Source organism: Agelaius tricolor, unplaced genomic scaffold (assembly GCF_023055355.1).
Source record: "Agelaius tricolor isolate 1412-34295 unplaced genomic scaffold, bAgeTri1.0.p SCAF_8, whole genome shotgun sequence".
Lineage (NCBI taxonomy): Eukaryota > Metazoa > Chordata > Aves > Passeriformes > Icteridae > Agelaius > Agelaius tricolor.
This window is the reverse complement of record NW_027269268.1, coordinates 6,597,564-6,611,408: the sequence shown is the minus strand read 5'-3', so window position 1 is coordinate 6,611,408 and position 13,845 is coordinate 6,597,564. Positions and strand designations below refer to the sequence as shown.

The following is a 13,845-nucleotide window of genomic DNA, read 5'->3' as shown; positions in this document are numbered from 1 at the left end:
TTACACCAGAATATGCCATTTTAAGGCAGAAATTTATCACTACCAAGCTGAGTTTACACCAACAACTTCTATTCCAGCATTTCCTATCTGTTGAGATCTTTGCATTGCATCCCTGTCAGAGAACTCCACATTCCCTGAATTTTCACTTCATGCAGTCTCAAATAACAATCTAAGGTTTAAATACATGTTTGTATTGCCATGTCCCTTGATACATTTGCAGCTTCAAGCTTGAGAAACTCCTACTACAGGACCTCTTAATACTGAACACATCCAAAGAATCTCTGCAAGGGCACAACTTCACTGCCAATCCATTGGTCTGTGCAATGACTACAACACAGCATAGGAACTTTATAGGGTTAGGACTTCCAGTGTAGCAACCACCAGAAATCTCTCAACACTAATTTCTACCAGGAACCTTTGTATCACCTCAGAAAAGTGAGTTTCTTTCAGTTTCACCAATGTCAGCATGTAACATATCACTATTTTCCTTGTTTGACACCAAGTCAACAGCCAACCCCTAGTTCCAGAATGCTTTGCAAACCACAGCAGCATCACATTTCTGTCTGTGCTTTGCCACTTGAGTTCATCATCAATAAATACTCGTTTGAATTCCTGTTTAAAAAAGCCAAAATGCAAACTCACCTCATTCCCACCAACAGCTTTGGTTAAAATTACAGCAGAAGACACAGGAGGTGGCATGCAGCCCACTGTCTGCAAGCTGAAAACAACAAAAAGAATGTTATATTCCATTCCTTACAGGAGGCAAACACTAAGCAACCTGCTACCTTAAAATACCAAAGGGCCAAGTAAAGTCTTATCACCTGTGCCGTGCAATCAGATTCCAATCACCTCCAGCCCTGTACTAGGAAAGGCACTCCTGCTGGCAGCATTTCTGTGCCATCTCTCACCAGTCATCATGGTGAGAGTCATGTCACCATGCAAAAAGCACAAACACTTAACCTCTCTGTGACTCCACTTCCCCATCTGTAGTCCTGCAGCTCTCATGCACAAAGGTCTCTATACATCTTTCACAGACTTCCAGATAAAAATCACCTGACTGCCATCAAAGCATCAACAGCTTTCTCTTACCCTTTAGAAATCCAAGATATCCTATTATTTTTGTCATTTCTTAGCATTGTTTGTGCAGCAAAGTTATTGAAGTGCACAGTAAATGCTGTTGCAAAGTAAGAAAAAGGTGGTGAATTTTCCTTTGTTTTCAAAGACAGTTCACAAAATCATACCACATAAATTACCGTTAAATTTGGGGCTAAGTAAAATAGGGCTTCTGAAGAAAAACTGTGTTGACTTGGAAGGAACAGCAATGCATGGAATAACATAGATTGCAAAATCCCCAAAAGTGTGGAATCTACATATGTTTTCAAGTATCAGAGCTTGAGATTCTAATTCAGAACAATCAATTACTAGTGGTGAACTACTTTGCATTTGTAATAAATCAGTAGAACCCCCGAGAAAGGCAGTGCCAAAAAGGTGCAGCAAACAGAAATATTAAACCCAGGCACCAGGGTGCACATTACAGTGCAATTGATATTCTGCAAATATACAAAAAGTTTAAAGAGAAGAAACAGGTAAGTGACAATGACAGCATTCCCTTTGTCAGCTACAGACTCTGTGGGAGAGGAAGGAGGCAGCCAATGTAAGCATTATATAAATCCAACCACAAGGTGCCAAGCACTACCTTGGAAGCACAGAGCAAACTTACAGTGAAATAAGCTATGGCAGCAGAGAGTTGTCAGCACATGGCAGAATAAGCTCACATTGAAAAGAAAAGAAATACAGGAAAAAGAAACTGTGCAGGAAAGTTTGGAAACAGAGAAAAATATACAGCAGACAAACAAAGACATGGCAATCCTGATGTCCATCTCCTACACTGTGATACTGTTCTCTCTCCTGTGTGGCAGCCAGCTCCTCAAACTTCTCACCTGCTCTAATAAGGAGTGGATTAAATTTAGAGTTATCCAGAGATGTACAAAATGCATGCAAGAGCATTCATCTCAGCTGGCAGGGATTTTCCATACTATAAGGGAAAGATTTAATCATACAATCTCTGTTAACCCTCTCAAATAGAAAACAACACATTTGGGATTAAAAATAAAAATCCCTATCAAGCAATATTAATCTAAAAAAACCTGGTACATACTAAAAGGACACACTCTTAATTGAGTGTATTGAAAGATGCACCTGTAAACTTTTTTTTTCAGTTTGTATCAACTACACAATTCTACCAATATATAAACAGATTCCTCTAATGGCCAACAGACTACTAGAGAGAACAACCAACTCATACATTCCACTGGATCAGGCCATGCTGTGAGTACTAACATCAGACACTTGCTCTTCTGCTGATATCACTACAGACAACTGAGCAGCAGAGTCTGAAGTCACACGTTTCAGATGTGAAAGTTCCAACATCGTACCTTATACTCAATCTTTGCATCTCATTCCTTATCACCTGTGCTACATGCTAAAAGTGGAGAAGAGGTGAATCTGTGCATAAATTAATAACCTGCTTCATGCTCCTTTTCAAATAGATGTTGTCAATGCAAAACCTGGTCAGCTAATTAACTTATAAGATGCTTAAGAGGACATCAGTTTCTCCTCTATCTCATAAATCTCAAAATAATCGCAAAACAACAAACCTCCTATCATCCCAGACAGAGAGGGGGGGAAAGAAAAAAAATCCCACTCAGCTGTAGAGACACAGATGAAAAGCTGGTACCACCTGTTGTCATTATAGTGCAAGAGCTCTATTGTCAGTACATTGCAAGGGTTCCATATTGCTAGAGTTTCATACCTCCTTGATGGCTCTTGTAGGCAGCTCCTCCAGGCACTGACTCTTCCTTGTCCTCACAGTCACCAACTGACTCAAGATCCCTCAACCAACCAATCCACTCTTTTATAACACTGTTCTTATTGGCTACAGCTGCAGCCTGTTAACATCAGGCCTGCTCCTAATCTCTAGTAATTGGGTCAGCTGCAACTCTTCAGGGGGTAAGATTACATTCTATACCACCTTCATTTACTATATTCTATTCCCCTACAACCACCCAAACCTGCCTCTCAAATAACACAGCAAAACTGACCATTAGAGAGGATGGGAGAATCTACCATGGGAGAATCTACCATGCATTCTGAAGCAAGATGGAAAAGGTTCTGTGGGCTGTGCCTTCAGGCATAACCTTGTGTAGGGAGCAGTGGAGAGCTGCAGTGCCCAGGGAGCCACCCTGCAAAGGGTGCTGCATGCCCTTGGGAGCACATGCCTGTTTGTCCAGCCTTTTTGAGGGCTATCAAGCAGCCTCCACCACATGCTGTGCTAAATGGGTGATAAGGAAGCAACTTTGCCCAAACCTGTCTTGTTCCCTTCCCTGTTTTCCCTAGGTACTGTAGTGTTTCTAAGGGAATAAAAACTACAGCTGGGGGGCATCAGGATGAACTTTTGTTTACACAGAGCTGCCACAGCACAGTCCCTCCCATCAGCTCCTCACACACACACACACAGGGACCTGCTTTGAAATGTGTTATTCTAAATTAGGACAGAGCTCAGTATCTTTTGCACCTGCATCACCTGTACAGCTCTGAGCATGTCCTGAACAGCAGTATTTCTCAAAAAAGCACTCTTAAAAATACTCAACCAAACCACCTTAATTAAACTCCTCAATCTGATCATTCTTTCAATGAAGCCTCACTACAGAGTTACTGTACTAAAAGATAAAAAAGCCAAATCAGAAGCAGTACTCAAGGAACAAGTGCTTGAAAGGCAGCTTGAAGCATACAGAAGTGCAGCAGCTCACCAGTAAGACACAGACACATTCTCATGACAAATGAGCCTGATTAGGCTCCACACTTAGAGAGATAAATGCACAGGTATTTCTTTTCTTTACAAAAACACATACATCATAAGTTTTACAAACAGTTTTACAAGTGTTCATGCCTATATACATATAATTATACTCATGCATGCAACAGATTATGTCACTCAAGTACCTAGAACCAAAGTGGCATAAGACTCATGGGAAAGAAGGAATGAGACATGCTTCATGGAACCAAAAACCCCACAGAAATCTCTTTCACCGTGCACTTCAGAAATTGAAACTCCATGAATTAGGAAAGAATTTTGGCTACTGTGGAAAATCACATATTTCTCCTACCTGAGAAAAAACTTCACAATTATTTTATTTTAAAGAACACCCTTTACTACAAATAGCTAAATACAAATGAACATCATATATCAAAGTTGTTACTTCCTTGCTTTACTGACACTGTTAAGCAAAAAAGTGTTAACTTTCAAGTTAATGTTGCCTCAGTGTCACCTTTTCAGTATCATTTGGACCAATTCACACTTGATGGAGCATCAGGAGAAGTCTCTTACAAACCAAATGAAATGCTTCTTTAGGTTTAGGCCTTGTAGAAACATAAACATGAGCAGCTTTTTCATTAAACTTTTAAGACAAGGAATTCCCCAAGCAACGTTTTACCAAGCAGTAAGAAACAATGGGGATTCTTTCAGTAGTTTTCTGAAATAATTGATTTTTAACATTCAAACATTCCAGTATACCTGCATGGCACTAAGTATTGACTCCCATTTCAAAAAAAAACCTTTTAACTTTTTATTTTACATAGCATCTATCCCTAGTACACCATCCATGCAGCTTTGCACATTGGCAAGATTTAAAACACATTGTTTTCATGGTAACTTAGTTTCTGCTCATCACAAAGTTCTTGTCCTAAAAAAACTTTACTCCTTTTTTCCCCATAATTTAGCTGGAAGCAGATACTGAACCCACACAAGAAATGCTCAACACAAACTACTTAAAAACAGAAGACCAGTATGTGGCATACACAATATTTATTCATTGATTTATGCTTTTCCTTCAACATTCCTTTTCTTTCCTCCCCACCTTCCTTGAGACCCAACACATCACTTCAGCTGTGTTTTGGGAAAAAGAAAGCTAACCTGTTGCAACCTCCCTACACATAAGACTGTCCAGACTTTCTGAAAATGAGACCAAGTTCCTGAAGGGATAATCTTGTGCATGTACTTTGTTTTCAACAGCAAAGTGCTGAAGCACAAAAAACAACCAGCAAAATCTGTTCACAGTACCACAAAACACCAGTTGCAGGATAAGCAGCCCTTTAAGATGACAGCTACAAATATATTTCACTCCATTATACTTAAACATACCCTTTTAAAAGCCATTCATTTATAGGTGTGATTGATAACAGCTGAAGAAAGACCCATATTGCTGTTGGGAAGAACACAAGTGTAAAAATCTGGACAAAAAGGTGTAGTTTCACATGCATCAAAGCACTTGTCAGCTCCTGCAAGAGAAAAAGAAGAGAGGGAGTTGCAGTCATAACAGCTGAAGCAAGATCATATTTGTGATTTTAAAACTAGGATCAGCTTTACCATACAAAAGGAATGCATGTCAAAAAGTCACCTTTAGGGATCATCTGATCTCTTTAATAATGAAGTACATCCAGGCAACATAAAAGCTGTCTGCTCCTGGGCATTTTTCCACAAGAATTGTCCAGCACTTCAATAATAGTGTAGCTCTCAGAACAGCAGCTTTTCAGCAGGCAGCCTTAGCACTTTGTCATGGCTTCGAAACCTGTGTTAACTGCACTGATGGCTGCTCACTTTACTGACTTTCCATATCAGCAATCATGAAAACTTGTACTGAGCACATGATTTCAAGCTCCTCTGTCTACAAATGCTGATTTTAATTTATATTATTAAAAAGGAAAAAAAGTATGTTTATGGATGTTTGTATTACCAACCATTCGTTTGTGGTGTCAGGGTTTTTTTTATGTTTGATATTTTTTCCCTAAAAGCAAAGTAGCAGACTTTGATTATTTATTGAATCAAAAGGAAATTTATAGGAAAAAAAAAGGCTGATGAAGAATAACAAAGAAAGAATACCAAGACCATTACAAGCTAAAAACTGTTAAGCCGTAAATTTCAGAGAAATAAAGTCTAAAATACCACTGCAGACTCAAAAAACAACAAAAAACTTAATTTTAAATAGTGTAAGAGCACTCCAGAGAGGTGATCAAGTACCCTTAAAGAAAAAAACTCTTCAGCTAGCTCTGTGTCTCTGTTTCTGCCTTTTCAGGCACTTCAAGGACCGTCTACACAGGTTTTTGAGTACAACAAAAGAGCCTTGCACATTTCATTTCAAATCTCACAGACTGAGAATAAAAATTCCTCTTCCTTTCTCTCACAGTAACTTGCACTCTTCTCAAGTAAACAATGCAAAAGAACTGATGGCACTCTTATTCAAAATCTAATTTGCTGGGATTCTCCAGCTGATACTCCAGATGCATTAAACATACCTACCTATCTATCTGTATCTCACATACAGAAGTACCCTTCTAATTTCATACTTTTACAATTTGAAAATGCCTCAAAACCAGAGGGCTTTAAGGAGACTCTGTGATACTTCCAAAACCAAAACTCAAGACAGAAAGAAAGCTCACCAGGGAGCAAGGAAGGTGATACAACACGGCCAACCTACTGCATGGAGGAATGCTGTATTGATGGAACAAATCTTTGCAGATCTAAATTACCAATCTTGAAAATGTCTCCAGTGATTGCCTTTGAGGATAGTAACAGTTATTTAGAATAGTTATTATTATAATAGTATGCCTTAGACTGGATGATCACAGCATAAACTGTGCTGAGGCAAACAGCCTTCACCCTCTTAAACAATTTACAAGGGCTTATCCAAAAATACATCTGCCACCCCAAAAAAGTTGCTGGAAGCTGCTGGTCAGGACTGTGTTTCTGCACACCAGACAGAACAGGTTACCTTGTCTTCCCCAGTATTTCACACCCTTTAGGGAGCCCATCCCAGCCTCTCCCTGGCTGGTGTGGGTCCCTGTTGCCATCCAGGCACTCTTCTGATAGTCACAGCTGGACTCCTCTGAGCAAATACCCACACAGAGCAAGCAGTGTTTGCAGTGCCTTGCCAAATTCCTTGTTGAAATGGATAACTCAAGTATGTGATTTAATTTCTGGGGCCCTATGGGAGGTATTTGCTTTAAAAGAGCAAGCTATCCAGTCACTGCAAACTGAAATAACATTATATTAAGGTGGAATGAAATGTTCTTGTCAGAGAACACTGAGTATTTCTACAAATGTAAGAGGACCTTGGTCACCTCTGGTTCTGAAAGTGTAACAAGGCCATGCACAGACAGGCTCTCCTTGAATGTTGCCAATTATTCTGTAAAATGCTTCCTGAACACACTAGCAAAATTTTTTGAGCATGCACTTACATAGCAGATTAAACCAGAAGTGTAACCTTAAATTATTTCTAATTATTTCAAAATTATTTCTAATTATTTCAGATTTATCAGAAGGCCTCTGTTAACACAAACTTTTCATCCTGTCATAAACCAAACACTAGTTTCCATCTAACTAATACATTATCTAAGGTAGAACAGCTGATACACAGGTCAAGAACAAATAAAGCCAAAAGCAAAACCATATACTTTGCAATCCAATAAAAAGGCATATTGAGTAATAATACCAACTTTAGGTTGTGCCTTAAACAACTAAAACATGCCTCAAAGTATTTTAATAGAAACATGACCTGGCCACCTAACACATATGAGGATTGTTTTTAACATACACTTTTGAAAGTAATAGCACAAGCTACAATGTGAGAAATTATTTTCTTCTTCTGGCTTCTACCCCCATGGCAGAAATTCAGGAAAGGCCTAGCTTCTTCATGAAGCTGGGTTACAGCAGGTGCCCTGACTGCTGCTCCCAAAACAATCTGAGATCAGCTACCTGGACATAAACATCAGCTCCTGTAAAAGCTTCATTTACATCAATTGCTTTTAATACCACAGATGGAAAAAAGTTATGTAAGTTCAAAGTAAGACATGACACATTGCCCAGAAAACTGGCAGTCACATCACCTTAACTGGAAGAAGTTAGATGTGAACTAGCATGGAGAATTTAATCAAGACTTTGACAATGCTTCTGATTTCTCACAGCTGCTTTACAAAAACATGGTTTCAAGGATACAAACTAGTGAAAGGGGAAAATAATGACATTTTTTTCTCTACATGCAAAGATTCCTAAGCCTGAAAGAGGAAAAAAGTCCACTCTGGTAATACTACTCTAGTTTGTGTTTTGAGTTCTCTTCTCTATGGAAGACAGTGCCTCACCACAGCTTTTAATTTAATTAAATTAATTTAATTAGTGGAAATTAATTTAATTAAAATTAATTTCCATTAAAGTTGAAGAGATGAAAGTTCACCACTATAACCATGACACAGGTGGAGAGACTTTTTTTTGTTGTAGAATGCAGTGTTCACTCAAATCCTGGTTCACCAGGAGATAACTGGATAAATTTGTGATGATTCTTTCAGGCATTAGTATCATGCAACTTATGAATAGCATCCCCTGTTAGCCAACAGCATAAAGGAATCAGAAAGCTAGACTAGCAGAGACATGCAGTGTTTCATTTCAACTCTGGTTGCTCCATCTCTTCTTGGCACATAGCCATCATCTCCCTTCTCCATGATTCCTTCACATGCCCCTTCCTCTCTTCTGAATCCCAGACTGTTCCTCTTTGAATAACAAGTGACACAAAATTTTAGACAAATCTCAGTGCCTGTGATATGCACCAGAGTGCAGGTACCTCAAATCCATCTGTCTAAACAAAATCCTATGGGAAGACATTGCCAAGACTTTGCCCTTGTATATTGAATTGTATCTGCATGGGAACCTTTCTGTGCTGACCCCAGCTGCTGCCCTGGCCCTACCAAACAGGGTAACTTAAAGCCACCATGTCTTTGTTCCCATCAATCCAGCACTGAACAGCTGCATCCCACCCTGATTTGGGTTTGGGCCACAATCAGGGTGTAGATCCAGTCTCCAAATTGTGCTCATCACTTCCATTTAGTTAAAGCTGTGCAGAGACAAACCACCCACCCTCTGTGGATGGGTGACATTTATTCACACCATCCCTCTTATCATCTTCATTGCTTTGTGAAGCACTTTCTGAAATCAAGGAGGGTTATTCCTTAAACATATAACATTTATCTTCTCTTGCTAGCCATCCTCCCAGTACCATCACCATTCCAATTATATTCAAATCTGATCAAAAGGAACACAAAATTTTTTTAGAGCATAACAGGAATGAAGAAATGAGAAATTACAGTACCTCAGTTTTTAAGGAGAGTCCACTGTTAAAGAATATAGCTGAAACAGCAATGTAAGTTATGGTAATTTCTGGTTTCAGGGGTCCTAAAAAATACAGACATAGAGAACAAAGTGAGTTACAGTCAGAGGGATAATAATATGCGTATACTATACCAGAGTAAATGAGAATACTTTAAAAAATACCTGGAGAAAGTCTAATCAGTAAAGTCTCTAATAAAAAGAATGGCATTTCTATCAAGTTACAGAAAGCATACTATTCATTTTTAAATAACAGTAAACCAGTAAGTGCAGAGTGAGTTAGGTCATCATATAAATTTGACTTCCATGATTAGAGGCCACTGGGAACTCACAGGCAAATTCTGGAAATATGAAAATGGGGAGCCTTTCACAGTTCTGCCATCAGATTATCCCTACAGCATCAGCAAACTCAAGCCATACACTCCAATAAAAATATTAGCTGGTACCTTCAAAGGGCCATTGACATCCCTCACACAGCTACCTCTCACTTCTTTCCCTACAACACACACACCTGTCTGGCTGCCTGCACAGAAGGACCCAAATCACACCTTGCAATGATTTCCTCGGGGCAATACAATTCTGTGTTATTCCCCTCACAGCAGAAAATGGTTCCAAATGGTTCATTCCAGCCCCACAATAACACATTTCAGACATTGCTGCAGTGAGAGCAGCAAGGGCAGATGCCTGCACCACCAAGGATTCCTCTGTATTAAAGGCTTACATTTGTATATATTTATATACTTTTTTCAGGGAGATTAAAATATAGTCTCTTTTACGCTCCTATAAAAATGACAAATTCTCTTAATACACTTTGCCTTCAGAGGCCACCAGGCATAAAATGAATGTGCTCATTTTTTCATGAGCTTTCAACCAGATATTACATTAGAAAGAAAATATTAGCAGTCTACTTAGGACCAAAATAATATCCTCACTCTACAAGTGACCCTAAGCTGTCCTGAGCAAAACTGCAGCAGCAAACAAGGCAGCCTTGACTCAGCACTGCAGAAGAGAGGAACCTTTCTGCTCCCCTGATGAATGATACATTGATGGTCACACTGGAGTAAGGTCAATGGTCCTTAAATCAGAGGGACTTGACTATACAAGTCAAATTTGCATCTCAAGTCATTTCAACCCAAATCCTACTCTCAGAGAGAGCTCTGCTGGCAAGACACTAAAACTGTGTTTGCCAAACACCAAAAAAACCAAAACAAAACAAAACAAAAAAAAAAAAAAAAACCAAAAAACCAAACAAAACCCCCAAACAATCAAAAAAGCCCCACCAGGCTACAGATATGTAAGACTAAGGTAAAAATAAGACAGGAAATGCAAGAGTTATAGTTGCAACAAAGCACATGACTAGTTGCAAAATTATGGCACGTTAACTGAATAGATGGGGGATGGAGGGAAACCCCAAGAGATTATATAAATATATATATAGCTCTACAGAAAACTATATTTTATAGACACAATTACCTCTTTTTTCTAATCCTTTAGAAGATCAGTCTCTGTGTACATGCACATACAGCAGACAGGCAGTGGGTTAATCTGGCTAAAACAGAGGTTCTTCCAGGACTCAGTTTTTTCTGGTTTTTCACTGGGCTACCTGAACTCCTTCTCCCAGGAGAAGCCTCTACCACCAGAGCAACCACACACTCGAGGAGCACAAGGAACTCTGGCCACAACAGAAAAATTCTTTTCACAAAGGAACTAAATGGGCTCATTTATCAAATAGGAAAACACACAAAAATGGCTTGGCTTATGTCACGAAGGTGACAACAACACAAATCTTTGTTATTTATGGCACAATCTTCCTCGGGTATGGATGCTGGACCATCCATATCATTCACTAAAGCCCTGCAAATTACCATGCATGGCTTTGTCAGCTGGAAGATGACAAACTAAGGTTTTCTCATGTGTTGATATTTCCCACCCCTCACCTCTTTCTGCTTTTAAAAAGAAATATTTTTCTTCCCCAGAGCACGGAGATCCCATGGTTTCAGAGGAGGGGATACCACCATGGGGAACATGTGCTCTCTACTTTCAATCAATGCTTCCAAGGTTTTTCAAGCAAGTTGTCCCAAGAACAATAAAGTGTCAAAGCTTGACGTCTCTTTGCAGCAGGATAATTTAATGCAGTGCTCCATCATAGTGCTTCCATGCAGGAAGTGAGCCGAGGAACAATTATCTCCCGTTCTAGTTCGAGGGACCTCCCACACGGCTGCTAACAATTAGCACGGCACTCAAAGCAGAAAGGGACAAAACACCTGATACTATCAATTTCTAGTCGTCTCTAAGGTCTGCGGAAAACACAGCACGGATCCTGCAAGAAGCTCCACGTGGGTTCTATTCACCCATGCAGAACAGCACACCGATGTTAGAGGGGATCCTTGCACAGCAGGAATTTGCCTACCCTGAACTCCATGAAGTACCAGAGCCTTAGTTGCCACAGCATGTGTTCAGAGATATATTTTTTAAATCAATTTCTTTCTTTTTTTCCCAGAACCTAAGAGGTGGGAAAAGTTTGGCTCCTCAGTGAGAAGCTGTCTAGCCTCAAACTTCAGCTCAGTTAAGGAAAAAAAAAAAAAATTAAAAAACCCCCTGTGCCTATAAAAGCACAGATAGATTCTTCCTCCTCTCACATAATATGGAACTACTAGAGGAATTCTGTTGAAGTGCTCTACATCCCTTTTCTCAAGCCACCAGAGAACAATTAGGAAGAAGAAACACAGAATTTAATTTAATTTGTTCTTGAAATCTGCGAACGTCTGGAGCTGAAGTTCCAATGGGAACTGACCAGGATTCCCGCCAGCGTTTACACGTAAAGATACATTGTTCATGTTTAAATAACAGTGGCTATTTCGCCAGCCCTTGTTCCGGGACACATACAAGCCCTCCCTGCTCAGCAAGGGACGGATCTGCTTTGGCCCGTGTACCCATCTTTCACACCACCACTTCCCACAGGATCAGTTTGCCTGTTTTCCCTCACCTTCCATAAGGAAGTAAGAGGGAACAACGAGACAACAACCAAAAAAAAAAAATCCAAAACTTAAAAATACAAATGTTCTACTATAAAGCGAAAGAAAAGGTCTGGCCGGAACACAGCGCCCGAGAGTTTACCACAACACTCCTTCGGCTACACTCCGGGGCAGCTCCCAGACGGCAGCAATCCATCCCCTCATCCCCTGAGCCGCGGGACTCCATGCCCACAGCTCTGCAAGTTCTGACTGAGTTGAACAGGAGCACGTTCCGACCCAGCCACCGCTCGGCTTCCATCACTCCGGATCCCAAAGGAGCAAGACGCTCCTCCAGGCACTGGTACGGTGCCGAGCAAAGGCGCGGGATCAGCTCCCGGGATCCTGAGGAGCAGGGGCTGGCAGCAGGGAACGAGAGGAGCCGATGGAGGGCAGAGACCCCGCACGGGCGGGACGGGGCACGGGGGCAGCGCGGCCGCCGGGAGTTGCCGAAGTCCCGGGGCTCCCGGTGCCCCCTCCGGGCTGCCGGGGCTCCCGCTCGCACTCACCGCCTTTGACGCCGACGCCGGGCTCCAGCCGCGCCACAGCGATGACCAGCACGATGCCGAGGATGAACCACTCCTTCCGCAGCCGCTCCAGCAGCCCCATGGCGCTGCCCGGCGCGGCGCGGCTCGGCTCGGCTCCGCCCGGCGCCGCTCGGTCCGGTTCGGCCGGGCTCGGTCCGGCTCCGCTCGGCTGCTCGGGGCGGCTGCGGGCGCGGGGCGGGGCGGCCCCACCGCCCGCCGGCAGGGCCAGCCGGATCCGCTGACGGCACAGGGCTCACCCACCGCCGCCATCGCTACCACGCGCCTCCTAATAGGCGCGCAGCCCCGCGCTGCCGCCCGCCCGCCCGCACGGCTGCGCGCAGCCGGGGCACCCCGCCGGCTCCGGCCGCCCCCGCCCCGCATCCCCTGCTGAGGCGGACAGCACGAGCGGCGGTGGCGGGAACGGGACGGCTCCGTGGCTGTCGTCGCCGGGCGGGTCGGGGAGAGCGCGGGCACAGAGTCGGCAGGGCGGGCGGGCGCGGGGCCGGGCGCTGGCGGCAGGGCGGGCGCAGCGTGAGATGCGCGCTGCTTTGGTGCATTACAGCGCCCGCGTGACGGCCGGCGCCTGACGCGCGGGGGGCGGGCGCGAGCCGGGAAGCGCCGGGGCGGGATCCGGGATCGCTCCGTGAGGGCGGGCGCGGGCCGGGGCTGGCCGGGCGAGCACCGACAGCGGCGCTCCCCGCAGCCCGGGGGCCAGGAGCTCCGGGAGGGCGGGGGCCGCCGCCGCCTCACGCACCTGTTACCGGTGCGCGCTCCCGCCCGCCCTCACGGCGCTGCGCCGCCAGGGACACGTGGATCGGGATCGCCCGGGAGTTCCCATTGAGCGCCCGCCTGTCCGTTCTGGGCAGACCCAAAGGCACCTGTTCAGCCCCTGTCGCGAACAGTACTCCCAGCGGCGGGCGGGTCCCTGGTTTGCCTCAGTGCTAGAGCCGCTTCCATTAAAACCTCGTATCCTAAAACCTCATCCTGGGGCTCCACCCGCGCTTTCCATTCCCTGTTCCCCTCTTGCGGCGCTTCCCCGATGGATTCATCGTCCTGCCCGGCCACGGCCACCGTGCTCCAAGCCCATGGACAGGGA

General features: G+C 43.4%; 1 protein-coding gene across 1 annotated transcript in view; it reads right to left on the bottom strand.

Annotated features, from left to right (window-relative positions):
* Window positions 1-13,005, bottom strand: part of SLC10A7 (solute carrier family 10 member 7) — a 139,764-nt gene extending 126,759 nt beyond the window's left edge. Inside the window, exons 1-4 of the mRNA XM_071431486.1 lie at window positions 12,732-13,005; window positions 9,195-9,277; window positions 5,201-5,337; window positions 643-718 (exon numbers count right to left, since the gene is read on the bottom strand). Of these exons, the coding sequence (XP_071287587.1) occupies window positions 643-718; window positions 5,201-5,337; window positions 9,195-9,277; window positions 12,732-12,831 (396 nt within the window). The 5' untranslated portion in view covers window positions 12,832-13,005. The remainder of the gene's footprint in view (window positions 1-642; window positions 719-5,200; window positions 5,338-9,194; window positions 9,278-12,731) is intronic.
* Between the last annotated feature and the right edge of the window lie 840 nt (window positions 13,006-13,845).